This window comes from Prunus dulcis, chromosome 2 (assembly GCF_902201215.1).
Source record: "Prunus dulcis chromosome 2, ALMONDv2, whole genome shotgun sequence".
Lineage (NCBI taxonomy): Eukaryota > Viridiplantae > Streptophyta > Magnoliopsida > Rosales > Rosaceae > Prunus > Prunus dulcis.
The window spans coordinates 363,710-390,716 of NC_047651.1; the positions used below are offsets into that span (position 1 = coordinate 363,710).

Here is a 27,007-nt window from a genome sequence, read left to right on the forward strand (position 1 = left end):
CCCTGTAAAGTTCCAGTATAGGGTAATACCCTATACTGGAACTTGACAGTGGTAGAAATGCACAAGAAATAGGATTTCAAAGAGAACTAGTAGTGTTATTACCCTATATTGGAACTTTATTTACAGTGGCAGACATGAGTTAGAAATAGGATTTCCTAGGGAACAATCAGTATTATTACCATATACTGGAACTTGACAGTGGTAGAAAAGCACAAGAAATAGGATTTCAAAGAGAACTAGTAGTGTTATTACCCTATATTGGAACTTTATTTACAGTGGCAGACATGCGTTAGAAATAGGATTTCCTAGGGACAATCAGTATTATTACCATATACTGGAACTTGACAGTGGTAGAAAAGCACAAGAAATAGGATTTCAAAGAGAACTAGTAGCGTTATTACCCTATACTGGAACTTTATTTACAGTGGCAGACATGCGTTAGAAATAGGATTTCATAGTGTACAATCAGGGTTATCGACCCTAGATTAGTGACTAGAATAATGGTCCTATGCATTTATTCCAGTAGTGAATCCTATATAGTTTCAAGATTTTGTCCTTCATTCGAATTTAAAATACTGTTATTACCCTAGACTGGATCTTTATAGCAAATAATCAATATTACAGTAAATGTCTTACCTTTGAAGCGTTTTCTTGTCGAAATTGTTCTCTGAAATTTTGTCTTGGTTCTGAAGGTGGAGGTCAGTGTCTGGTGTTCGTTTTGAAAGTAGATGAAGCTTCGTGGTGATTATGGAGTCTCTGTTTTGCAGACGATTTGATGAAGACGAAGAGTGAAGAGACGTTTTGCAGAGATGGCTTAAATGAAGGCGCGCGTGCTGGCAGTTAAGTTACGGTTTACTTTTACGGTTTACTTTTTTTTTTTGGGCTTGTTTATAAATTTGGGCTGGGTTTGTTTTGGGTGTTTTTTGAGTTTTTTTTTCTGTTGGGCTTGATAGTGGCAGTGCTGTAATTTATTGGAACTTCAACACTAATTTGTTATTTAATAAATGGATTTTGGGTGTGTTTATGAAGTGTTTTCCATGTAGGGTTTTTTTATAATTTCAGCTCCTATTTTGGGTATATTAGTGAAGATCCCTTCTTTTTTTCTGTTTGACAATTTCATTGGACAATAGCCTAGATTTTAAATAAGAAAGACTCCAGCAAGTCTTCCTTTAACTCTGCAACTCTCTCTCTCTCTCTCTCTCTCTCTCTCTCTCTCTCTGTGTGAAATTAGAAGCTTATTTTGTGCCTGAAACATGATAATTGTTGATGGCCTTCCCTTTTCCACAGACACTTCTGCATCGCCTCAGGTACTCTCTCTCTCTCTCTAGTTATATGTAGATATACATTCTAATTTTGTTATTATTGTTTCTAGAACTTAAAATAACTATATTTTTCGGAAACAGAATAATGGATTTCTTCTGACAGATTAATGGGTTGCACAAATTCCTGTGCTTCGCATCGGCCAGAAGAAATTTTTTGTACTTTTACGTAATACATATGTAATATACCTTAAACTTGTATTTATGAACAGGGACGGGATATCCTGGCTGCTTTAATGGAACACCCTGCATTGGTATCTGCCTCAAATTCGTTCAAGGCTATCCCAGAGAGGAGATTCTCAGTACCTGAAGAGTCAGGTCCAGAGAAAACACCACCTAGTAAATGGGTTTATCTATTCCAGAGAGAATATGCAATTGTTGATCCTGCATTGGTGGATGTATGTATATTTCTTTACTCTCTGAGGCAAACATTTGAGAATATATGGCATGAAATTTTCATTTATACAGAGAGAGAGAGAGAGAGAGAGAGAGAGAGAGAGAGAGAGAGAGAGAGAGAGAGAGAGAGCATTTAACCTTTTTCTTTCCCTATTTCACTAATTATTATACGATACTAGTCCAACCATTGAACATTTCGTCTACTGTAATTAGTTGAACTGTTATATGTAGTAAGGCTATTGGCAAACCAACTGAATCAATATATTTGCCCTTCCTCCGAAAATGAACTATCATGTATGCAGCCTTTAAGAGAAGAATGCAATTGTTAATTGATTTTCTCATGTGATTGCTTGTCATTAACTGAGTATTTTTTGTGGCAATTAAGGTTTTTTTAGTAGCAAGAGTACTATTAATTATTCCTTCACTAACTTTAATTTCTTCTTCTCGGTCTTCCCCATGAAAAGTTTGTTGGCACTGATGAAGCTACAACCTGTGTCGGTGTTGCCATTCGGAATCCAGGAAATGGAATGTAAGAATTGGTTTTATTGGAGATAATTTGTTTTAAGATCTTACCGATTTTCAAAGAGTTCTTTCATGTTTGGTTCTGCTTTTGTCATTGATTAATGCTACAGGGGCCAAAACAAATCCCAAAATTTTGGACTCAAATTGATGTGGTAGTGTTTCATATGTTCATAATTGAACCCATTCTAAATCTCATTTAATTGTACAAGTAAGATATTATCATGCAATCTACCACGCCATTTGGTGACTAAAATTGGGAAAGTTTTGGTGCTCTCGTACTATTGTTTCTCATTTAGTTTTCAAACTACAGGACCTCAGTTGCTCATATGGATTCTCCAAAAATTGTGGACATTGGTCTCTCCCAAATGTTGTCACTCCTTGTTGACCACAATAGTGATATGGAGTTAGATGTATTTTTCTTTATACCTGAAATAATTTGTTATGTAAATGTGTATATTTATGATTGACCCCGTATAATATAGCACAGATAAAGGAATTTTGCATATCTACACAATGCAGGTGCATCTGGTTGGTGGCTTTGAAGATGTTTCACCTAATGTTTGGCCCCGGATACCCTACTTTGTTATTGATTTTCCAGAATTTAGTTATCTACTCAGAAACAGAATAATCTAAGCTGAAATGCATTGAACTTTGTGTGCAGCATGGTAACTGCAACACAAGATCAGAAAGTCAGGAAAAGTTGGCTGGTTATTCCTTTCCTTTATGTGCCAAAATTGTTGAAACTCTATGGAATAGACGGGAAAAGTTTCACATCCGAACTCTCTTCATTCTTGGGCATAACACTAGAAGGGATCTCGAGGGAAATGCGTACCCTATTTTCAATGGGTTCATGGTTAGCTTCAACTTCATGAGTTGCATATCAATTTATTGTATACCTTATCTTCACTTAAGATAATATCCTTCACTTTAATCAAAATTTTACACTTTTTTCAGGTCGGAACTTCGACCGGATCTATTACTCCAGCCAGCTTTGACAGAACCTCAAGATGTCCTGATGAAATTGTCAGGAGAATTCGAGTTTCTGCATCCTACGAGGACTCCAGTTGGAAAGGCAAGTTAAGGGAAACATATGATACTCAAACTGACCAATTCAAAATAGCTCCATGCTGCTGGTAAGAGTTTTACATTATCGATTATGCCTTCAGCTTCAATTCTCCACAACATATATTTGCTCAGAAAACTCTTAGAGCTGTGTTCAACTATTCCAGAATCCTCAGCCTTACATATACTTCAATTTTTCTTTAAGTCATTAATTTTGTAATATAGTATATCCAGGCTCATTTACTCATTATATTTATGCTTTGCACTAATATTTTCCATTAATGCAGGACCCTACGTCAACTAGATATTTCTTTGTCGCTACAAGAATATTCTGATCCAGAAATCCTCCTTATGTGTTCTACTTCTCCTTCTGCTGAGGCCCCAGATTTTGTGGAAAATATGAGAAGGTATGCACAACCAAAATTAGACCTGTCTTACAGTTATCAGTGGTCACACACAAAGGGAAAAGAAAAAAACGAGGATATTTCTACATAATCAAAGGAAAAGGAATAAAGGGGATGACTAAGAACTCTACAGCAAGTTGATCACATTAGATGCATTGAAGTATTTACTTTTTCTAGTTTGGGACATCATACCTTTGTATTTCTTAAAAAAAAGGATAGTGTTCATTCCATACAATAAGATTAATTTCCAGGTGCTCCAACTATTATGATAATCCTGTGGAGAAATCTATGTATAATAAAAGGATAATGTTAACTTCCTCTTCGCCTCTTCAGGCAGTGGGAATACCTGATTGAACACCCAGATTGGAGAGAAACCTTTCCTATGAAGCAGCCACGTATGTTTGAGAGAACTGCTGAAGGAGGCTGGAGAAGGCAAAAGGCGCTGATACCATAGGAGGTTTTTGCTATTTTGCAGTACATATATTTGTATTCTTCCCGTGTCTCTCTTTTCTATGCCCCATTGCCCCCCCTTTACTGGCAAACCAACTGGATCCATGTATTTTTCCTTGCACCAAATTTGTTAATGTTTCCCTTCACCATAATTTCTTCTTCTTGGCCTTCGCCATGAAATGTTTGTTGGCACTGACGAAGCAACAACCTTTTTGGGTGTTGCCATGGGAATGGAATGTGAGAAATGGTTTTATTGGAGACATAATTTGTTTGAGATCTTACTACTGGTTTTCAAAGGGTTCTTTTATATATGGTTTTGCTTTTCTCGTATATGACTACGGATACCAAAAAAGTCCTAAAATGTTTTATTTGACAGCACAAGGTAGAAGCTGCAATGAACTACAATACTAATTTTACACCACACATAGGCTGTGCCCTGGTTGACCACAAAGCATTCACTCGCTTTCTACTGCTGTGGAATTTCACTGTTATTGGTTTTAATTGCCAAGTTGTCGTTTTTTTATCGGTTGGTCAATATGAGTGGTATTCATGTTTAAATCTAAAACATTTTTCGTAAATCGTTTTTCGCATTTTGCTAAGTGCACCACCGAACACGTTTTGGAGGCGTTTTCTCTTCTAGAAAATGCAAAGGGGGTTTGAAAACATAAACGAACGGGCCCTAGCACAATCTCCACATGTTTTTAGTGAGTTTTCCCACAATTTCACAACTTATCATAATACTCTACTAATAAAATATAAGGGTAATCTTTTTTAAATAATTGTTTTTAGTGTAATTGAAATAGGGGCATAATTTGGACGCTTAAATGCTCTATTACTCTTGAAATTATAGTCAAATTCCACTTTAAATAGGGGCCTAAGGAGATCCTTAAGACAATGGGCCTGACCATGCTCATCTCACTCTTGCGACGATTGGTTCCAAACGGACAACACGTGGACCATAAGGCCCCATGTGCGCTTCTTCTATGTGTTGCTGATTGAAAAGGACCAATCAACTCATGAATATTCCACTCACACTTAATTCAATCAAAGGGAAAAATACATGTCAGTCTGTAACTCACCAACCACCTAAAAAGTGCCACATAACTAACGAAACTTCAGTCCCACATCGAAACAACACAAAAAGAGAAGCCATCCTCTCAAGTATAAAATAAGCGTACTTTTTCACCTAAAAGGTAATCATCAAAGGGTGGTTGGTGGCTCTTCCACCATCACTTTTCATGACCATTCCTTGTTTTTTTTGCAGGAATTGTGGTTGGAATCCCACCCTTACTTGGCCACTGCAAGTAAGATCAAAGACTCTACTATCATTGGTTGTGCAAATTTCACGCATCAACAAAAGTTGTTCAACACATACGCCCAAAAAAAAAAAATTTCTAACTTTTCTCTCTCTTCAAACAGCTCGATTCCTCTATCTCTTATCTCTTTCCCTTTCTCCTCTCTCTTTTCCTCTTATCTCCCACAACCCCATCTTTGCCACTATTGGATTGCCAGATTTGGCCATATATGCTCATCTCCTCTATCGCATTCTCTTCATATGGTCCTCTCCATCGTTGCCACCACCTTTATTCTCACTGAAACTAAACCAACCCGCACTAGTTTCTTGGTGAATCGATCGTTGTGGTTTAAGGCCTTGTCCTTTGGATAGTGTACACTAATTAGGTCGGTTTGGTGGCCAGTGTCACCTTATCGGTCCAACTTGGTTTAGTTGCCTAAGCCTAATAATTCGTATTAAAGTTATGACATACAATTCACAATTTGACCAGAAGAAAAATTTCATTACTAAGTTCCATATAAAACTTAAAAACTATTACCAAACAACTTTTAAACAATTTTTCGTTTGTTTGAAAACTGAAAACAATTACCAAAGAAGTTTCATGTTCTCAGTTTTTCACAAATGAAATCTGGAATGACTATCAAACGACCTTAAAATACTTGTAACAATCATTAATTTTGGGAGAGTGTAGATATCTTTAAAAAGCACGAATGTTGAAGTTAATAAAAAGAGGTTGTAGATATTTCTAAGTATTATGAAATTAATCAATATACTAGATACTTGATTTGGTTGAGAAACAAGAAAGTTATCTTAAAAAGAATTTGTGAAATGTTTTGGAGTTTAAGCATGTTGTGACAGCCACTTTGGGAGTTTTTTTTTTAATTAATTCCCAAAATACCATCATTCATTTTTAAAAATAACACCACTTCCACCTCCACATCCACCACCTTCACCTCTACTACTACCACCATCACCACCACATCCTCCTCCTCCACCACTATTACCACTGCAATCACCACATCCTCCTTGACCTACACCATCACCGCCACCACAACCTCCATTATCTCCATTGACAGGACCCGACCCAATTTTCGCTTTGGGATTCGAGCCAAGTCATGTGCGTGTCCGACACCTGGCGAATGTCGGGCACAAAAGACCTTTTTACCCTTCTCGTTTCAAATTCTTTTTAAAATTTCCCTTAGACTTCTGCAGAAAATTCGGCAGAGTCTCCCCTGTATTTTGACCAATTCCAAAATTTTTCACATGTTAAACAATTAATAAATCCACACCAACTGCCAGAATAGGATAACCAAATATTTGCCAGCTTCAGTTTTTCCACTAAAACTAGATATCAGAGCAATTTCTAAAGTTCACAGGGTTTCAGGGATTTTTCTACATAACTCTACCTTACTTGGTGGTGCGGAAGCTCGGGATGGCCCGGTGGTGGATCCTGCGCACTTATACCGCCTGGCGGCAAAAAACAGGATGAAAATGTGAGTGGACAACAAGAATGTTCTCAAACTAGTTTATAAACATAATAACCCCCGTTTTGAAATAACTATGGAGATAAATCGATACTTTAACTATATTTCAATATAAGGAATTCAATAAGCATGAATAAATATGCTGAGGAATATACTTGCATAACTGATCAAATATAAAGATATCAATGCCTGAAAAATCAGAGAAGCTGGTATAAAATAATTGAAAGTCATAACTATGTAAAATAGCTCAAAATCTTTTGAAACTACCACCTATTTGTACCCCTGTCATATCCGTCAATTCCCCTGGCAGGTCTCGGGCGTGACGCAGTCTACCCGAGCCGCAAACTGGCGAAATCAGGGGACTATGATCAGCCTGATCCGCCGGCAGGTCTCGATGACACCAAGTCGACTCGAGCCGCTCTGGCAGGATGCAGGGGACCGCAGTCAGCCTAATCCACAATCCTGGCAGGTCTCGGGGACACAAAGTCAGCCGAGCCACAATCCTGGCAGGTCTCAGGACACCAAGTCTGCCGAGCCGCAAATCCTGGCATTCATGGTCCGAGCGTCCCCGAAACTCGTGAGGCAAAGTCAAGTGCACTGACTGAACTATAAACAGACTGGATGTCCGTAGACATCGATCCATCTGAGGGTAATCACCAAATAAAAAGGTGGGTACATGGTGGTTCTAAACAACTATTTTAGAAAAACCTGATAAGTCTCTGTAATCTGATAAATCTGAAATAAGCTGCCATTTCTGTATCACAAATCTCAAATCTACTGCTCAACTGAGTAATATAAAAATAAGGATGTTTTACGCTACATTTCGTGCTCGGAAAACATGTAATAATACTTATTCAAGATCAAATACTGAAATTTATTCCGATAAACTCATTTATAAAAACTTATTTATATAAAAATCAATATAAAATCACTTATGAAATCTTATTTATAGAAATCATCCATATAACTCATTTAGCTAAAATCATTCACGAAAGAAAGTCCATTCACTGATGGTCCGAGCTAATTGAACTCTTCGAAGGTCCCTCCCGTAGGTCGACTGGACCTCTGGTGCCTGATTATCCATGAATAATAAATTAATAAACTGCTGAATAAAAGAATTAAATTAAACACCCTGCCCCCGGCTCCTAAAAATACGTGCACTCATTTTAAAGTTACTCTTATGCCCACATTAGCTTTTTAGACAGTTAAACCGGCCTTAAAAGACCCGAAGCCTTACTAAGCGATAAACTGCCAGATCGGCCGATCTGGGACCCCGTAGGTCCACGATCTCTGATGGCCAATCTGGGCTCCTCTGAAGGTTCCTTACAGAGAAGGAACCATGTTCTGCGAGTTTGGTCCGAAACGGACGGTCGGATTAGCCAAAATCGCGTTATCGCTTAAAATCAAAACCCTAGCCCCAGGTTCGCGATTTCGGAGTATCCGGGACTCCGATTCACAATCCGTCGAATCCTACACTATCCTGAAATCATGTAGACCGACATATCCAAAATTCAGCGCGATCTGACGATTTGACGATACTGCACCCATGGATCGCGCGATATGGAAAATCCGTTCGGGGCTCAAACGGACTCTGAATTGAGATCCGCGAAATCCTACGCGCTCGTGACGACACGAGGATCAAAAAACTGCACAGAATTACTTCACCACCCTCGCCCACACGCCCCAGCACGCGCGGTCAGATTCGGGTGTCTAAAGCGATACCGGGTGGCCGAAAAATCTCAGAACCAAGACTCCAAACTCCTATCCTAGGTAAAACACCCTATTTGGAGTCACTTTTGTTCTTGGACATACCCCAAAAAGTGACCAAAAACAGTAGATCTCGGCGGCCGAAGTTTTGGCAAGAATTCAAGTCAAAAATTGATCGCTTTAGAGCTAAAATCGATTGAAACCCATACATCCATCAGCTAAAACACGAAAAATAGCTGAGAAACCATACCTTACTCGATTGATTTGGTGGAGAAACGAAGGAGAAAATCGAGCTGGAAGATCGGGTGAACTCGGGTGAACATCCGTTGGAAATCATGGTTTTCCGATCAGCTCCGGGCAGCCCAAGGGTGGAGGTCGGTCAGGTCGTGACGGCGAGAGGAAGGCGGAGCCGACGGTACCCTTGCCGGAGATCGGGACGGTGTGGCGGCCGGTGTTGCGTCGAGAAGTCGAAGAGTCGCACGGGCTGGGTGCGACGGGAGGGAGAGAGAGAGAGAGAGAGAGAGAGAGAGAGAGAGAGAGAGAGAGAAAGTGACGGGGGAGAGGAGAGAGAAGGGATAAAAAATCTGAGTTTTTTCCAAATTGACGGGGGAGAGGAGAGAGAAGGGATAAAAAATCTGAGTTTTTTCCAAATTACCGTTTTGCCCTTCACGGTATTTTGATCGTATCTCCTTCGTTACAACTCCGATTCGGGTCTACTCCGTGTCTACGGACTCGTTTCGCCGTGCTCTACGCAACAGCGCAAGTGGAATTCCCAAATTCTTTCTCGATCAAAAAGTCAATTTTCCCCCTATTAAATAATGCGAGGGCAAAATTGTCTTTTTGCTAGAAGATATTATCCTTACTTTTTAGATATTTTATTTTGGGTTATTACATCCATCACCACCACCACCACTACCACTACCATCACCTCCACCTTCATCACCACAACCACCTTCACCTACATCTCTTTCACCACCACCTCTACCACCACCACAACTACCACCACATGATTAGTGTAGAACACTTTCAACATCATTTCTATTTTAGTCATTATTCGCAGTTACAATAGTTTCATATTAAAATTTACCAAACAGTTTTGACACTACTTTTGTACTAACACCACTTTAAAAATATTGTTTATCAAACGTGGAGCTCCTTTACTTTACAACTAATTATTTTCAAAGCATAGATGAAGAAACTTTTTTATTTTTTATTTTATTTTTAAGTGACAACAATCCCAAACTGGCTCTTATACAAGCAAGAGAGAAATAAAGACGAAGAGAGGAACAAAAAAGAGAGAGAGAAATCAAGGGAGGAAAGAGCAAGAAGAAGAAAGAGAAAGGAGAAAGAGTGGCGTGTGATTTGGGATATTAGGGTTAGATATGTGCTCATAGACTTTTTGTTTAACTCAAAAGTGGGCAGCTGAACTTGGGATGTTAGGCCATCTCCAGTCATGGGCCATATCCCAAATATAGCCCTAAAATAATGCAAAATCCATCTCCAGCCATGGCTAAACAAGATTTTGGCCAAATTTGGCCAAATTTGGAGGGTTCTACCTGATTGTTACTCACCAAAAGGCAAAGCGAGATATGCTATTGCCCATTATGTGTCTGATAACAGGTTATCTCCAGAGTGCAAATTGTTTGTAACCAGAATGGATAGTATTAAATTCCAACCCGTGTTGAGGAGGCATTTAATGATCCAAAGTGGGCTGAAGCCATGAATATTGAAATGAAGGCATTGCAGAAAAATAATATATGAGACATTGTTGATATACCAAAGGGAACGAAGCCTGTAGGATGCATATGGGTGTTTACAGTTAAATATAATGCAGATGGTACTATGAAGAGGTACAAGGCAAGATTAGTAACTAAAGGGTTCACTCAGACATATGGAGTTTATTATCATGATACTTTTGCACCTGTGGCTAAGATGAATACTGTCAGAGTTTTGTTGTCCTTAGCAGTAAACTTGGATTGGACCCTGAGGCAATTTGATGTAAAAAATGCATTCTTACATGGTGAACTAGAAGAAGAAGTGTACATAAGTCTTCCACCAGGGTATAGGGTTACTGGTGAAACGAGGAATGTGTGCAAATTAAAAAAGGCACTGTATGGGTTAAAGCAGTCTCATCGGACATGGTTTGGCAGATTTACTACAGCTATGAAGAAGTTTGGTTACCAATAGGCCAATACTGATCATACTCTATTCATTAAACATAGGGCTGATAAGGTGACTTTGTTGATTTTTTATGTTGATGATATGATTGTGACTGGTGATGATACTATAGAAATCGAGAAATTGCAAAAGCGTTTAGCATCTAAATTTGAGATGAAAGATTTAGGCAGTCTGAAATATTTTCTAGGAGTGGAAGTCACTCGATCTAAACATGGCTTATTTCTTTCACAAAGGAAGTATGTTATGGACCTGCTAGCAGATACTGGAATGCTTGACTATAAACCAGCTGATACACCTATTGTTGAGAATCATAAACTTGGTGTTTATGTGGATCAGGTCCCAACTAACAAAGAAAGATACCAAAGGTTGGTTGGGAGATTGATTTATTTATCATTGACACGCCCTGATATTGCCTATGCTGTAAGCGTTACTAGCCAATTTATGCATTCACCTAGTGAGGCTGCTGTGATGCATATTCTAAGTTACTTAAAGTTTACTCATGGGAGAAGTTTATTATTTAAGAAAAATGGTCACTTGGATTACACTGACGCATATTATGCAAGGAATATTACATATAGACGTTCTACATCAGATTACTTCACCTTTGTTGGTGGTAACCTAGTTACGTAGCGTAGGAAGAAGCAAAACGTTGTGTCTCCGTCCTCTGCAAAGTTTGAGTACAGAGGGATTGCCCAAGGGTTTTGTGAAACACTATGGTTGAGGTGGTTACTTGCTGAAATTGGGTTTAGACCGAATGCTGCTACAGAGCTCCACTGTGATAATCAGTCTGCATTTGAAATTGTAACACTCCTGTGCAATATGATCGAACTAAGCATGTAGAAGTTGATTGGCATTTCATTAAGGAGAAGCTAGAGCATAAGTTAATTTCTATACATTTTGTACCTTTTTCAGAGTAGCTTGTAGATATGTTGACCCATGCCGTGTCAAAGCGCCGATTTGAAGACTCACTTGACAAGTTGGGCATTAGTGATATCTATGCACCAACTTGAGAAGGAGTGTTGGCGTGAGTCAACATTCCTATTAGGAATAAAATTTATATGTTATTGTAATTATCTATTTGAGTAGAATTATGAGATTTTGTACATATTTCCTATTTGTCACCACTCTGTGTGTAGTATATATATTCCTCATTGAGAGAAGAATAAACATACCCTAATTATTCCTTACCCAATACGTGGTGCTCACGTGTTGGACTTGAATGTTTGACTTCGATGTGGACTTGGCTCCATGTGTGGCCTGCTATGTGGTGGTCCCACGTGTAGGGGCGTGTTGAAGAATGAGTCCCACATAGTAAAATTGATTAAATAAAATAAAATATATAATGAATGGTTCCACTACTAATATTACCGAGGCCTTTTGTCATAAAATCTCACACCTACTGGACTTTGTAGGTGGTTAAGTTGGGGACAATATCGGGGTTATTAGTAGTGGGCCACTGGTCCGTCTCTCTGAATTTAACATAATACCACTCGTCAGCATACTGGAAGATAATTTGTCTCGGATTAGGCTTGTAGGTAGCCCATGATTTACCTTTCTTTTACTCTTCAAATTAAGCAAAATCCAATCATCAAAGTTGAGAGAGCCAAGATCCCCAATATCAATGCCAACACCATTCTAGGTGGCAATAGAAATAGGATAGTCTTTTAACAGGTGCTCAATAGTCTCCATAGGAGCAACACATCTATGACAATTAGGGATCTAAGTGTGACCTCTTTTCTGTCTTTGCACATTTGTAAGTAATTTATTGTGACAGAAAAGCCAGAGGAAGGTTTTAGTCTTGGGAGGAAGGTGCAGCTGCCAAATAAATTGCCATGTCCACTTGCAAGCGGGATCATTAATATGGATTTTTTTACTTGTAATTGGGCTGCTGAAGTAGTTGGATAAAAAAAAAATAAAAATAAAAATTATATCACCGATCAAGTTCAATTCAGTCTGATTTTTTTACTGACATAAAACTAGAATCAGAATCAATCCGGTTTGTTTGTTTTTTTTCTTTTTCCAATTTTGACATTTTTAGCCAACACAGTTTGGTTCAACTATGTTTTCCGATTTGGATGCACACCCCTACTTTTAGCACACATGCAATCTTGTTATGTGCTTGTACAGAACACTCTCCTCTTCCCTAGCATTAAAACTTAGTCTACAAATTAGACATGCCAACACTGAATAAAGTGTGTATAAGGGTCAGCGCGCTTGAAAACCCAAAAGAGATTTTCTATTTAAACTCCAAACTTCTCTTAATTCATCCAATGTCCTAAGTTCACCCCAACTTTTAATTTAAATTTTCACAATTTCTAAGAAAACCCCACTATTTTACCAAACTACCCTTAAATACACCCCAAACATGAAGAAAAATTCAAGCTACCCAATACTGGAATTCCAAAAATGACAATAATATTATTGTTCTCAGCAGAAATTAAAAAAACACAAACAAATGGAACCCAAAATCCAAAATTTAATAACATTAGGTATAAATTTTAAATCAAAACAACCAAGCAATCAACAGCCAAGAGTGCCAAAAAATAAAAAAAGCAATCAGCAAAGGGAAGAGAATAAGTTCATTACAGCCAAACAATCAACAAGCCTTTCCATTAACTCCCACGCAGATTTAAAGAGGTAGGCTCGTCAATGTTCTATCTCTTTAAAAAAGAAGAGTAATCTGGCAATAGGATGTAGATGAGTTTGCATTTTTCTAAAACTTAATATGAAGAGTGATGGGGTGTGTGGGGGGTGTGTATAGATGTACTAGAGTCTAGGGTTAAGTATTAAGTTAGATGACTTTTTTTGTCTTTTTACACAATAATAAAACTTACAACTTAATAATTTAAGTATTAAAATGAATAAAAAGAAGTGTGGAATTTAAATAGAAAATCTCAACCCAAAATTATCCCTCCGCATGAATGTTTTGCTAGAGTAATAACGGGCTTCACCGCATAAGTACTGTATGATTGCTAATTTTTTCACCACATGGGTCATCTTGCGACGCTCAGGCTATGACAACATGATGACTTGATTTGGGCGCAATTTTACCCAAAAAAAGAGAGTAGGTTTTGATCCAAGGAATCCGGGTCTGAGTTTGGGCCTGGGTCTGGGTTTGGAGGCGTGGATAATTGAAGACCAAATCCAAAGAGAACACGTACTGTAGGGGGGTGGAGAGAGAGAGAGAGAGAGAGAGAGAGAGAGAGCGTGTGAATATTATTTGAATAGGGATAACATGGTTAATTAACGTTTACCCAATTTCTATTTCTATTTCTATTTGCGTGCTCGAGATCACCTCTCTCCCTTCTCTTAGGGTAGCTTTAGCCTTTAGGGAGGTAGTAGGCCCCACCCCACTATATATATATAACATAAACACAACAAAAAAAGGAAAAGAAAAGAAAAAAAAGCTACCCATCCACCCAATCCAAGAATAATAACATCAACAATTACAAAAATCTGTTTTGTTTTAGTAGGTTAGGTGTTTAATTTAATTAATGAAACCCAAAAACCAAAGACAAAATAAAAATTTGGAAAAATAAAAAATAAAAAGACGGTACTAATATTTGAAAGCACAAAATGGAGGGATGAGAATGAAATATATATTGAGATTGAACAATATATATGATATGATGATATAAAAACCAGACATAAACCTCCAATCCCGACTTAGAGAGAGAGAGAGAGAGAGAGGGAGATAGGTAGAGAGGTAGAGAGGTAGAGAGGTATCCTCGTCGTCATGATGGAAGGGGGCACTGGCGGCACTGCTAATCACGATGCTGCTACTACTAATCATACTAATAATAATACTAATAATAATAACAGCAATAATAGTGAACCTGAATTACAAGACCAAACGACGACGTTCACGTCTTCCTGGGGGACATGGGAGGAGCTCTTGCTAGCATGCGCCGTGAAGCGTCACGGCATCAACGACTGGGACAGCGTCGCCATGGAACTCCAAGCCAAGACCTCTCTCCCTCACCTCCTCACCACGGCCTACAACTGCAAGCTCAAGTATCACGACCTCCGCCGCCGTTTCAACTCCCAACATCAGAACGACGACGTTGCCCTCCCCTCCCCCCCGCCACCAGACCATCACCACCACCACCATGATACTCCTAGTATTCCCTGGCTCGACGACCTCCGCAAACTCCGCGTCGCTCAACTCCGTCAAGAGCTCCATCGCAACGACGTCTCCATCGTGTAATTCTTTATATCTTTTTATATTTTTTTGTTTTTGGAAAAATTTTCACGTAAAATTTTAGATCTGAGTTGGTTGTCTTAATTAATTCTCAGGTCGTTGCAGTTGAAGGTGAAGAGGCTGGAGGAAGAACGAGAAGATAGCTCCAAGGATGACGAGGCCAAGCCAGATCTGGAGGAGGAGGACTCCAAGGGACACAGATCAGAAAACGACAAAAATATTCAAGACGAACCGGACCGGTCCAAACCGGACCAAGAGAACCAGTCGGTGAACGGCTCCAATTCGACCTGCTCCAAAAGTCTGGACAATAAGCCCAGCCAGGATAACCGCGTCGCATCGGAACCCGAACCGCACCCGGTTCCGGACGGTTCGCGCGAACCGACGAAAGGGACAGGGGCCGGTGGACACTCGGAGTCAGAGTCGGATAAAGGGAGCTCGGAGACGGTGGCTAAGAAGCGGAGCCGCGAAGGGAAAGGCGGTGGTGACTCGGCGGGTGAGATGAGGGAGAGTAGTGAGGCGCAGAGTTCGGCGAGCTTGACGAGGAAATGGAACAGGAAACGACGTCGCAGAGTGGAGGTGCGAGAGCAGCAGCGTAACAACGAAGAGTTATTGTTGGTGAAATCACAGCCGTTGGTTGGGGTCCTGCAGATGATCCGAGCGCACGAGCATAGCTCATTGTTCGAGCGACGGCTTCCCACCCAGGTATTTTACTTATTTTACAATTTTGATTATTTTCGTAATTCCATTTCTTCTTTTCCTTTTATTTTTAAATTCTTATTTTATTCGAATCCAAACACTGCGAAACATGCATGCACCGAACCAAATTAAAAATACCAAATTAAATTTTCATTGACAATTTTATTTTTAAAGTTTGAGTATATAATTTGGCCATGGTTTTTCTTTTTTTGGTTAAAACCGGACTTGTATGAGGCAAACAAGTGGTCATGACGTTTCCAATAATTTGGGACCACTCCAAAATGGTTTTCGACTTTTTGTTGGTTTCAGTAGTAAGATGAAAAATACGCATGCGGCTGAAATTACTGACTTCTCTCCAATGGCGAATAAATATCTATCTCCTGCTCCTAGGGTCTAGGATTTTGCATGCAATTCTCTAACACTATTGGTGGAATTTACTCCCACTACATTTTTTTAGATATACAATCTTCTACTTAACCATGAATTTTTTCAATAGCAGTATTAGAGAGGTGGTATATAAAATGTGGTCTTAACAAAGTGTTTTACTTAAAATTTAAATATCAATGGTTAAATTGAATTTAAATATAAGGAATGATAAGGATGATAATAATTTATGCTCGCATCCCACATACTGATAAAATGTAAGTTTTGCTAAATTAAAGAAAAAGGATATACATAAATATTGGTGGTGTTAGTTATATCACATATATGGTGTGTTGGAATTTCATAAACAATAATGTTAAGAGCCACCTAATTTTTGAAGTTTTAATTACTAAATGATGCAGCATTTAATCTGTCATTGTAAGTCTGTTGTTGAAAATAAATGATGTTCAGAATTGTTGTAATATGAACAAATAAAATAGGCATACATTGGCTAAGCCAAGTTGGTTGGAGTGATGCGCTCCTCACTCTGCACTCGAGTTCAAATTCTTTTTTTCGTAATTTAAATTAGATTAAAATAGAATATCACTTTTATTAAATAAAAAGAAGAAACTATATATATAAAGTAAAAGGCAGAGAATGGTAAAACATTCAAAATACCAGAAAATGCCCTTAGTTAATGCAAACATTAATAATTAAAATTATTAATTAAATGAGGATAATATGATAAATTCACACTTTTTCATATTAAAAAAAATTAAATTTAAAAGAAAACTCAGATAATAAAATTATATTTTTATGAAACACAACTATTAATTATTATTTTTTAATTTTCAAATAAATTTAAAATTGTTATAAAAAAAAACCTTTCGCAATCGCAGAATAGCGTACGAAGAGGCTAAAATATATATGTCAGATCGGTTGCAGTTCTAAATTTTTGGATTTGTGTTGGTGTTTAATATCTGTTGACAAATTCAAATACAGTTTTTTTATTTTGTTTTAAAAAACAAACAGTAATTTTACTGTTGACTTAAAGATATTTGGTATAAAGGTTTGTACTTTTGCTTATAGCGTAAGATCCGTAAGGGTCATGGAGCCTTCAACTCAATTTACAAATTTAAAAAACAAAACGTGTCATACAAATGCGACCACCATGGATGGACCCCAAGAGGCTCGCATCTCACCTCTTTTAATTCAGATTGTTTTCTTATTCTTTTAATCTTGGCATATTCTTTTGCTGCTATATACTTTTTTGTATGTATGCCAGGGAAATACTCTGTTCCCTTCATTTATTTTCAATTAATTTTTTATATTGCAATATAGGCCCTCCGAGGTCTTACATAGGCCCATAGGGAACTGTTTCTTTTTGGGTCTGAGGTGGATTGTGAATTTGTGATACCACAATAGCAGTTTCCTTATATAGAATGGGCCCTTGTTTTTGTTTGTTGAGACCTGCTTCAATGTCCTTATCAAAACATTTGGGTGTCGACTACATTTTTACAGGTGAATCCCATACACATTGGTGGGGCCCTTTTTTATTAAAAGGATGGTTAGTAATGTAATCGATAAATATAATACAAATAGTATTATTGTTTGGGATAAACCTATTCTGTTAAATTTATGTATACCAAAAGTCACATTTGGACTCTTGTAGAACATGCATGGATTTTGTGTTTCTCAGTTTCTGTCACTAATTTCTTTTTTCGTGTAGTAATTTAACTAGAAGATTTTTAGTGAGCATGAAAATTTTAAAACGAAAGCGAAGCATGATGATGATGTGGCTGCATGTACAGGAAAGTGACAAGTACAAGAGCATGGTCCAGCAGCATGTGGACTTGGAAACAATACAAAGCAAGCTCCACAAGGACGCATATTCGTCTTGCGCTCTTTCATTCTACCGAGACCTGCTGCTCCTCTTCAACAACGCCGTCGTTTTCTTCCCCAAATCCTCGTTGGAGTCGCTAACTGCTCACCAACTTCGACGCCTTGTCTTAAACGAAATGAAGAAGAATAATCTAATCACTAGACCACCCCCCAACCCTTCACCTTCATCTGAGCCATCAGATTCATTGCCTGCTGCTGCTGTACATGCACCACCACCCACCACAACTCCACCTTGTCCTCCTCCTCCAACGCAACCGCCCAAACGTCCTGATCAGCTTGAAAGATCAGACTCTTTGCTTGCCAAGCACAAGTCAACTGCGCCCATCATCGTCTGCCGGAAACGAAGCTCCATTTCATCAAAGCCTTCTGCTGCTGCTTCTATCTTTGATGTTAAACCAAAGGGTGAGCAGCAGCAACCAAAACAACAACAACAAGGTGACGAGAAAAAGAAAGCGGCAGCTTTTGATGTTAAAACGCCCATTAACAATAACAAGGCCTCTTCAAAAGATGATGTAGCGGAAGAGCGTAAGGGTGGTGGTGCTGGTGCTAAAGCAAAAGACAATCCTGTAACTACTGGAACCAGAAGCTCAAGAAGGACTCATCACGAGAATAATAATAATAAGGATGGAAGTGGTTCCACCAAGAAACAGACGGGAACTCCGAAAGCGGATAAGAAGTCGAAAACGGAGGCAGCGGCGTTGGACAAAAAGCGAAGTGCAGCAGCCGATTTCTTGAAGAGAATTAAGCGCAATGCTCCTGCGTCGGACACATTGAAGAGCGGCAGTGGCAGTGGGAGCGGCACTAGTACTAGATCAGGTGGAGGAGAGCAGAAGAGGAGGGGAGGTGGTAAGGTTGACAAAGTCAAAGAAAGGGTGTTAAGGCAAAGTGGCGGTGATAAAAAGAAACAAGCCAAGGAAGAAAGCAGCAGTCCATCCAAGCGAAGTGTAGGAAGGCCGCCCAAGAAGGCGGCTGCCGAGACGGCCAATGTAGTAGCTTCATCAAAGCGGCCTAGGGAAAATGGGGGGAAGCAGGAGGCTTCTAGGCGGCCTAGAAAACGCTCTAGAAGGTAAATTAAATTAACTGGCAGCATGGTTTAGAAATTAAACAAGAATTAGGCAGATTGTAATTGTATTCCCATGGTTTTTTTTCTTTTTCTTTCTGTGGATATGTTTCATATGTATACTATTAGGAAGGATTTGTTATTTAAGTAGTACAATGCAATCACTGTTTCTATCGTCTGTTTTACACGCCGGAAAACCCGATAATATTACATGTAATAGAGAAGTTGATTTGAATTGGAAGGTTATCAACTTCAATTCTAACAGAGAAGTCATCTAAGTTTGTTTTGCTTCCCTTTCTCTGTCTCTTTGAGATTTGAGACTTAACCTGCAAGAAGAAGAAGAAGAACATGAGCGATGCTGATAAAAGTGGACAATGAGAAAATGAACTGAAATATTTTCTGTATATTCCTTTACCCGTGCCCTGCTATCATCCAAATCATAAATTTTGGCAAAAGATACTGCAGAAATGCCTGACCCATTCGAAATGCAGGGTACGTTATCTGCAGAGATGAGTGATGCTGCAACCACAAGAACAAATAGAAATATGACTACATTTAATTAATTAATTTCTTTATTTTAAATAGAAAACGAAGACCAGTTTGACGAAGGAAACGGGGTGGAGAAAACTCACAGCCAGAGGACCAGTTTTAAGCTGTATGCAAGGTTGATACATAGCTAGCATTTTTGATGCCATTCGGGTGGCTGCATGCACTATACCAACACGCCTTATTCTTTTCTTCGCGTATCTAACCAACCATCACACAAAAGTTTGTGAAGTAATTTTTAGAATGCCTCAAGATTTAAACCTACAACTACAACTTACTGTCTTAGTGCCAAGCAAATTGCATCTGAAATTTGAGCATCTGAGCCGGTATTGGGAACTTGATCAAGCTCATCTATAAGCTGGTAACAGTCCTGCACATAAAAGCGACAACATGGGAGCTCATGAGAGACAACTCCTTCCGTTTTTCGGATATGGAAACGATAATATGTACTAAGAAGACCAGATACCTCAATTGCCATGCAACCTCCTTGGCCAAGATTTGGCTGCAATGGATGAGCAGCATCGCCTAGCAGAGCAACACGCCCGATTCCCCAAGAGCAGATCATGTCTCTGTCGTAGATTTCTCTCTGTAAAATCATGGACTCTGGTGTTTCCTGAATTAGAGCAATCACTTCATCACACCACTTTCCAAATTTCTCCTCCAGGAGCTTCTTTTTACCTGCAGGATCTAAAAGCCTAAGATTTAGATAACTGGAAGAGCTATGTTCAAATCTAATAATCAAATGCATTAATTTTTTGACAAGATCACAACAGAGAAAGAGAGTGTGTGCCTCCAGGAGTATCAGTGCTCATAGGCGGCTGCTTATGGAAGGCAAACCATTGCATATTCCCATTCCCAATATCTAACGCAGCAAAGTACTGGTTCAATCCCAAGAAGACCCGATACCTACAAATCAAGAACGCGCAGATAATGAATCGAAACCATCCATCTACTAACTTCATTTTTGAGTTTTTACACTTTTGTTTGTCCATTTTTTAAATTGATCTTGTCAATATGAACCATGTAACATATAATATACCCGACACTATCAATGTATGGCGGAATTAATTTTGTTATTCCACTGTAGCAGGTGTAATTTGAGTATTTTGCTTCCCGTCTGCCAAATAATTTCGTTCGCACCTGGTAAAAAAAAAAAAAAACAAAATAATTATGAAGTTGAAAGGGGCATACATTGGAGATGGCTCAAAGATTAACAGAGAATTTACATTTGACCATATTCCATCAGCTCCTACTAAAACATCACCATGATATTGCCGTCCATCTTCAAGGATCACCGTGACCTAATTAATAATCAACGGAAAGAAGCTGAGAAATTTGTACTGGTGGTTTCTGAAAAGTTTTCGAAACTAGAATATTAGTAAGAAATTAATTGAACCTTGCTAGGCTCTTCAATGAAGTCCACCACTTCAGAATTGTTTCTCACAATGTCCAATCCGACTGCATTGACTAAGATATCTTGAAGCTCCATCCGGCATATCACTTGAGTGATAGGAAGCCCCCTACTTACAGCCGGAGACGAAAGATCAAACTTGGTAAACCTGAACCAAAAAGCATAAAATAAAAAAAAAGGATACAATTGAGCACTTGTTTTAGAGAAACATCTACTGAGCACTGGACACAAAAACTAAGAAATCACTTGAAAAATTTCTCAAATTAAACTAACTAAATGGAGAACTAAACAAATAGATCCTTTTATACAGCATCCAATTGCTGTCCATGTATAGTATAGCAGCAGGCTCACATCGTTGGCCCATTCCTAACCGAATAAGCTTTCGGGATCTGGTGATTGTCTAATATGGTATCAAAGCTCTGGTAAGTTCCAATTTCTTTGTTGGTTTGCAAGGTACGGGGTGAGGCTGCAGTTAATACTTATATATGGACGTCAGGAAGGAAGGAGGGTTTTGGTTTGATATAAAAGCTTAAGCCCTATGGGTTGAGTGCTTATCTAACAAGTGGAACCAAAGTGAAAAAGTTACTTAAAAATAACAGCAGGCTTACCATTCACCTGAAACTCCATCTACAAAGCCATTTGTCCTATTGCCAGTAACACAACCTGCTGCCATGATTTGTTTTGCAACATTCTCATCAATGGCTTCCAGCACGGCCAGAGCGCTACTCATAAGCTGAATCGGTCCGCGGTGTTGTCCCTCCCCTCTCACTAAACTCAGGTCTTTCTCAAACACCTCTACTTCAAATCCTCTGTGTTTTGCTGCCAATGCTAAAACTAGCCCCCCAATACCCCCACCGGCAATTAGAATTTTAAACTTCCTTTTGCCATCCTTCTCTTCATCTAAAGTTGGATCAAGACTGCTTTTGCATCTCACACAATAGCTTCTGATCTTACTGTATTTTTTTGCTCTAAAATCAAGAATGCCATAGCTCTGGTTTTGGATGCATGAATTAAGGTACTGGAAAGAGGCCAGCATTGTTGACCAGAAATAGAAATAGAAATAGGATGATCACAATTGTTTAGAGCTCTTAATTCATATGTAGCAGCCAACTGATCATATAACATGAAAGATAAAAAATAAGATAAAACTAATTTTGTATTGTCCTGATTCATAAAATTCCATAATTATGTATGCACATGGGTTTTTTAATTTTTGTACTCAGCTACCGTCCAGCCCTGAAAGTGGTATAAATGACTGGGGAAAGAAGCTTGTTCAAATTAAACAAGTCAGAAAGTCAATTACGATGTGCTTAAGACCAGATCAGGAGGACAGAAACCTTATTTATTTAATTTTTTTTTTTTTTTTGTGGTGTACCGAACAATATGTTAAAAAATCAAGGCTTAATTGCTACAGTGCACTTTGAAACATTGGTCAATTCTCACTTTACCCCCTTAATGTTAAAGTGACTCACTTTGCTCCCTTGACTAAGGTTTGATGTTCCACAGTGCCCTCTATTGTCAATTCCATCCAAAAGTCTGTTAAGTTTGACGTGACAGTGGTGTTTTAGTAATTTTGTGCACCTAAGTTTTTTATTCACAAATTTGAGTGGGTAATGTGGCAAAGTGGAGCCCACCTCCAGCATGGATAAAAAAACTAATAAAAATTTAAACTGCACAAATTTTTCTTAAGCACATTCAACCATTGCAAAATGGAGGCACAACGTCTTGGAGACCCATTCTACTTACCTAACCAGGAACATGCCTCAGTTCCAGTTCTGGGTATAAAACGAAACAAAATTTTAATGGTTTCTTTAGCACTGTATAATGAATGCAAAATCTCCACTGAGAAGAATTTCAAGCAAAGCACCACCATCAATATAGAACTCAGAAGGGCGACGGCTATAATATATTAACAAACCATTCGCAGCAGAGTTCATGAATGTGAGCAAAGCAATTGGGTATGGGGGTTGGGGTTCTGTGGGAGTGGGGTAGAAAAAACCAGAGGGAGGGGATGATGCGTCTCGATGGGGAAATGGGGGAGCAGAGAAGAAATTGGAGGAGGTGTAAGAAATCAGTCGGGGTGGGGAGGGGCGGTGGGGTTTTAGGTTCTGCCCATGGAGAATGGGTTGTCGGGGAAGGGGGCCGACGGGTTTCTGGTTCTGCGCAGGGAGCGGGTGGGTTGCGGGTTAGGGGGGGTGTTGTGCGGAAGCGTCGACCAACTGTTAGTGAAAAATAAACAACAACTGGCAACAGATAAAAAAAGAATAGGGTAAACAGCCGAAAATCCCCATGAACTATAACGCTTGTCGAAATGTCCACCATGAATTATTTTTTCAGTCAATTTAACCATCAGACTATTTTAAATGTTCAATTTAACCCCCTCTGTTAGTTTCCATGTAGTTTCATCTAATTTTCTGTCTAAATGTCACATGTTAGGCACGTTAAAAGTTAAATTTTTAAAGTTTAAAATAATTAAATGTTTAAAATTACAAAACTGAAAGGAGAAAAAAAAAAAAAGGGAAGGCAATCAATGTCTTCCCCAACCCCTTCCTCCCAAGACTCTGTCTTCAATCCCACATCCACAAGGGTTTTTCAGTGAATGCCAATGGTTGGTTCGTGTAAATAAATATATAATCAGAATCAAGATATGGTTTCATCTTCATCCCCACCTGCAATTAGAATTTTAAGCTTCCTTTTACCACCCTTTTCTTCATCTAAAGTTGGATTAAGACTACTTTTACATCTCACACAATAGCTTCATCTCACTGTATTTTTTTGCTCTAAAATCAAGAATGCCATAGCTCTGGTTTTGAATGCATGAATTAAGGGACTGGAAAGAGGCCAGCATTGTCGACCAGAAATAGAACACAATTGCTTGTAGCTCAAGAATTCATATATGTAGCGGGCAACTGATCATATAGCATGAAAGATAAAAAAACATTATTGTCCTGATGATTCGTGAAATCCCACGTATTGTTTTTTTTTATATGCAGTCCGGCCCAGAAACAGAAAGTGGTGCAAATAAGGGGGAAAAGAAGCTTCTTCAAATCAAACAAGTCAGAAAGACAATTACCATGTGCTTCAGACCAGATCAGGAGGACAGAAACCAACCTTATTTATTTTGAGATTTTCTATTTAAATTCCGCACTTCTCTTTGTTCACCCCAATACTTAAATCATTAAGCTGTAAGTTTTATTATTGTGTAAAAAGACAAGGTCATCCAACTTAATAATTAACCCTAGTACATCTATACACACACCCCACCACTCTTCATATTAAGTTTTAGAAACCTCCTTCCAACTTCCTATTTACAAACTCACTCACTCTCTCTCTCTCTCTCTCTCTCTCTCTCTCTCTCTCTCAACAATACCCAAGTGTTAGAATTCCAGTTACAGTTCTTTGAGAGAGGTAAAGCTGTTCTCTTTTTCTAAAAAGTATTAAATTTCGGATTTGGGGTTTCATTTGTTTGTGTTTTTTTTTTTTTTTTGCTGGGAACAAAGAAAATTGTGGGGTTTAAATAGAAAATCTCTTTTAATTATTATTTTTTCAATTTGGGGTGTATTTAAGGATAGTTTAGGAAGATAGTGGGGTTTTCTTAGAAATTGTGAAAATTTAAATTAAAAATTGGGATAAACTTAGAACATGGGGTGAACTAAGAGAAGTGTGGAGTTTAAATAGAAAATCTCTTTATTTTTTGTGGTGAACTGAAAGATATGTTAAAAATCAATACTTGCTATCTTTGGTTTTTGCAAAAAATACGAAGCAACCCATTATGCTAATGATTAAGGAGTGTGGTTTCGTAAGGTCATCTCCAAGTGAGGGCTATATCCTCAAATATAGTTCAAAATTCCCAAAACTTATCTCTAAGAGTGGGCTACACAAAGGGTTACAAAAAAAAAAGAGAGGGCTACTCATTAGGCCAATTCGTAAATATTAAGCCACATGTGGCCCTTTGGTCAGCTCAAGCTAAATAATTAGATGGGCCCAGTTGACGTCACCTTAGTTATTGTTAGTGTGAAATTGTGTTGGCATTTCCTAGAACTTAGCATTGGTTTGGAAGTGTCATTTAGCTGTAGGCTTGAAGCAAAATTGTCGTCTCTGATTTCTAGAAATTGCAGGATTGGAACAGCTCAACAATTCCGAATTCCAGAATTGTGACCTAACAAGTATGAGACATTTGATCTGAAGGGTAAGACATGTCATTTTTCATGCACTCATAATAGGAACGTTTTTTTTGGAATCTAATATGATTTTATTTTCTTGATCTTCCTTGATTTTAATTAATTAGAATCCATTTAGGAGTGCATCTCATTTAGGCATATTTTGCAATATCTTTTTACTTATTCTTTCTTTATCTTATCCATGATTTGTTATTTATCTTTTAAAGTAATTTACTTGCAAATCAAGTTTTAATCAGATCACATTATTAAAGGTGTTGAGATATTCTTGGTAGTTGACCTAAGAATATTAGGACTCCTTTAATGGTGGGATTATCATAAATTTCCTTTATTGGGTTTTTACTTTCCTATTGGTTTTGGGCTTTACGCCTCATCACCATTACAATAGGGAAAATATCTTTTTGATTTTATTCAAATCGTGCAAATCAAGTAATTTGGTTTTCAATGTGTTAGCTTTCGTGTAAAGAAAAAGTACCTTTGTCTTCTTTGTTTGGAGAGCTTTCACGATCGTATTTTCAATCCATAAACTTTGAAAAGCTGAGTTTTTATTTGAGATTGTTGAGGCCCAAAAAATCCATGGTTCGGCCCAAATAAATTCTCGGCCCAATGCTATACCTTACCGAGAAGAAACCCGATTTAGGCACGCGAAAGTTAGTCATATGCACTTGCACACATGCCACGCCAAGCAAATAAGTAACACGCCATGCTACAAGCTTAAGTGGGCCCAAACCACGCAAGATGCCCTGGGCTTGCTTGAGTGGGTTGTGGTATGGTTGGTAATAAGTTGACATGAGGCCCATTGATGGGCCGAGAAATGGAAGTCCTGGGGTTGCTTGGGAGCCCCAGAACTCAAGCCCATTTCTTAAGCCCAAATATGTGGGTGAGCACAAAGAGACAAAAATAGCCAATTACTTCAACCAAAATAGTCCATTAACTCAACCAAAATAGCCCAACAATTGATGAAGTTAGCCCATTCACTTGATAAACCAACTTATTGTCCTAGAAGGCCCAAGCAACTCAAGAAAATATATGCAAAATCTCCAGCACCTAGCTGAAAACAAAAGCCACGATGAAAGCCAAAATATCCATGTGTGTAGGCTGCTGAAAGGCTCCAGCACATGGGAAAGAACAATTTCCAAGCACAAAACACTCGAAGAACCAAGGTATATTAACGTGCAAGCTGCCAGGAAGAGAAGCACCCTTCGAACCAGCATACATACCCCAATTCCTTCCCCCATCAGACCTGGCCATGGAAAAAGGAAAGAAAGAAAGGAAGGAGATGGCTGGGAATGGAAGTCTCCCACTGGAACAGTTGCGGGAAATGGGGCCTTGAGCTCCCAAAATTCCTGATTTTGTGCAAATAAATGGAGAAGATTTTGCTAGAATAAGATAAGTCAAAGAATGGGAGGAGAAATGAAGGAAAAAGCTTGGACAAATTAGATAGAAACCATTAGGGTTTCTTGGAAAAAGATGGCTTCCAGCGGCTATAAAGGAGGCCTCTTCTACCTAACCAAGAAAAACACACACCTAGAGAGCAAGCTTCCTTTCTTGCCTGCAAAACCCAGCAATTTCGTGCACTATTCACCCTTCTTCTCCATTTTCCTCTTCTGTCAGACCACTTTCAGAATCTGTCAAGCTGCCGGAAGAACATTATTCTTCCTTTACCTCTTCTCAGCCAAATCTTCTTGCAAACCTCTTCTTCCTCACCTTAACACTCCCATTTCTCCCTAGAAAGCCATATTTTCCTCTTTGGTGTTAAACTCATGCTGATTTTGCTTCCATGCCACAAGCCTCTCATGCCAAGCTAGAAAATTTATCTGTAAGCATAAAGAAA

At 38.6% G+C, this 27,007-nt stretch overlaps 3 protein-coding genes across 3 annotated transcripts; 2 read left to right on the forward strand and 1 right to left on the reverse strand.

Moving 5' to 3' along the window:
• The first annotated feature begins 1,138 nt into the window (after positions 1–1,138).
• LOC117620199 (protein N-terminal asparagine amidohydrolase) lies at positions 1,139–4,432 on the forward strand. The gene is made up of 9 exons (XM_034350339.1): positions 1,139–1,307; positions 1,532–1,717; positions 2,180–2,244; positions 2,548–2,647; positions 2,757–2,795; positions 2,899–3,090; positions 3,192–3,370; positions 3,587–3,706; positions 4,037–4,432. The coding sequence occupies exons 1-9, from the start codon at positions 1,254–1,256 to the stop codon at positions 4,155–4,157; spliced, it is 1,056 nt and encodes a 351-aa protein (XP_034206230.1). The 5' UTR covers positions 1,139–1,253; the 3' UTR covers positions 4,158–4,432.
• A 9,915-nt stretch (positions 4,433–14,347) lies between these two features.
• Positions 14,348–19,300, forward strand: LOC117618515 (serine/arginine repetitive matrix protein 1). The gene is made up of 3 exons (XM_034348085.1): positions 14,348–15,019; positions 15,113–15,719; positions 17,888–19,300. The coding sequence occupies exons 1-3, from the start codon at positions 14,553–14,555 to the stop codon at positions 19,046–19,048; spliced, it is 2,235 nt and encodes a 744-aa protein (XP_034203976.1). The 5' UTR covers positions 14,348–14,552; the 3' UTR covers positions 19,049–19,300.
• Positions 19,250–22,031, reverse strand: LOC117617273 (zeaxanthin epoxidase, chloroplastic-like). The gene is made up of 10 exons (XM_034346588.1): positions 21,604–22,031; positions 20,981–21,143; positions 20,811–20,885; positions 20,624–20,724; positions 20,375–20,490; positions 20,051–20,262; positions 19,863–19,954; positions 19,671–19,785; positions 19,454–19,557; positions 19,250–19,364 (listed from the first exon to the last, which is right to left on the reverse strand). The coding sequence occupies exons 1-10, from the start codon at positions 22,029–22,031 to the stop codon at positions 19,313–19,315; spliced, it is 1,458 nt and encodes a 485-aa protein (XP_034202479.1). The 3' UTR covers positions 19,250–19,312.
• Between the last annotated feature and the right edge of the window lie 4,976 nt (positions 22,032–27,007).

Excerpts from the sequence above, each read along its gene's own strand:
- LOC117617273 (XM_034346588.1), bottom strand. The coding sequence starts at position 22,031 with ATGCTGGCCTCTTTCCAGTACCTTAATTCATGCATCCAAAACCAGAGC. Across the intron at positions 21,144-21,603 it reads GATGGAGTTTCAGGTGAATG|GTTTACCAAGTTTGATCTTT; the intron begins GTAAGCCTGCTG and ends TTTTTGGTTCAG. Across the intron at positions 20,491-20,623 it reads CCATACATTGATAGTGTCGG|GTATCGGGTCTTCTTGGGAT; the intron begins GTATATTATATG and ends CTTGATTTGTAG.
- LOC117620199 (XM_034350339.1), top strand. The coding sequence starts at position 1,254 with ATGATAATTGTTGATGGCCTTCCCTTTTCCACAGACACTTCTGCATCG. Across the intron at positions 2,245-2,547 it reads CGGAATCCAGGAAATGGAAT|GACCTCAGTTGCTCATATGG; the intron begins GTAAGAATTGGT and ends TTCAAACTACAG. Across the intron at positions 2,796-2,898 it reads TTGAAGATGTTTCACCTAAT|CATGGTAACTGCAACACAAG; the intron begins GTTTGGCCCCGG and ends CTTTGTGTGCAG.
- LOC117618515 (XM_034348085.1), top strand. The coding sequence starts at position 14,553 with ATGATGGAAGGGGGCACTGGCGGCACTGCTAATCACGATGCTGCTACT. Across the intron at positions 15,020-15,112 it reads CGCAACGACGTCTCCATCGT|GTCGTTGCAGTTGAAGGTGA; the intron begins GTAATTCTTTAT and ends ATTAATTCTCAG. Across the intron at positions 15,720-17,887 it reads AGCGACGGCTTCCCACCCAG|GAAAGTGACAAGTACAAGAG; the intron begins GTATTTTACTTA and ends CTGCATGTACAG.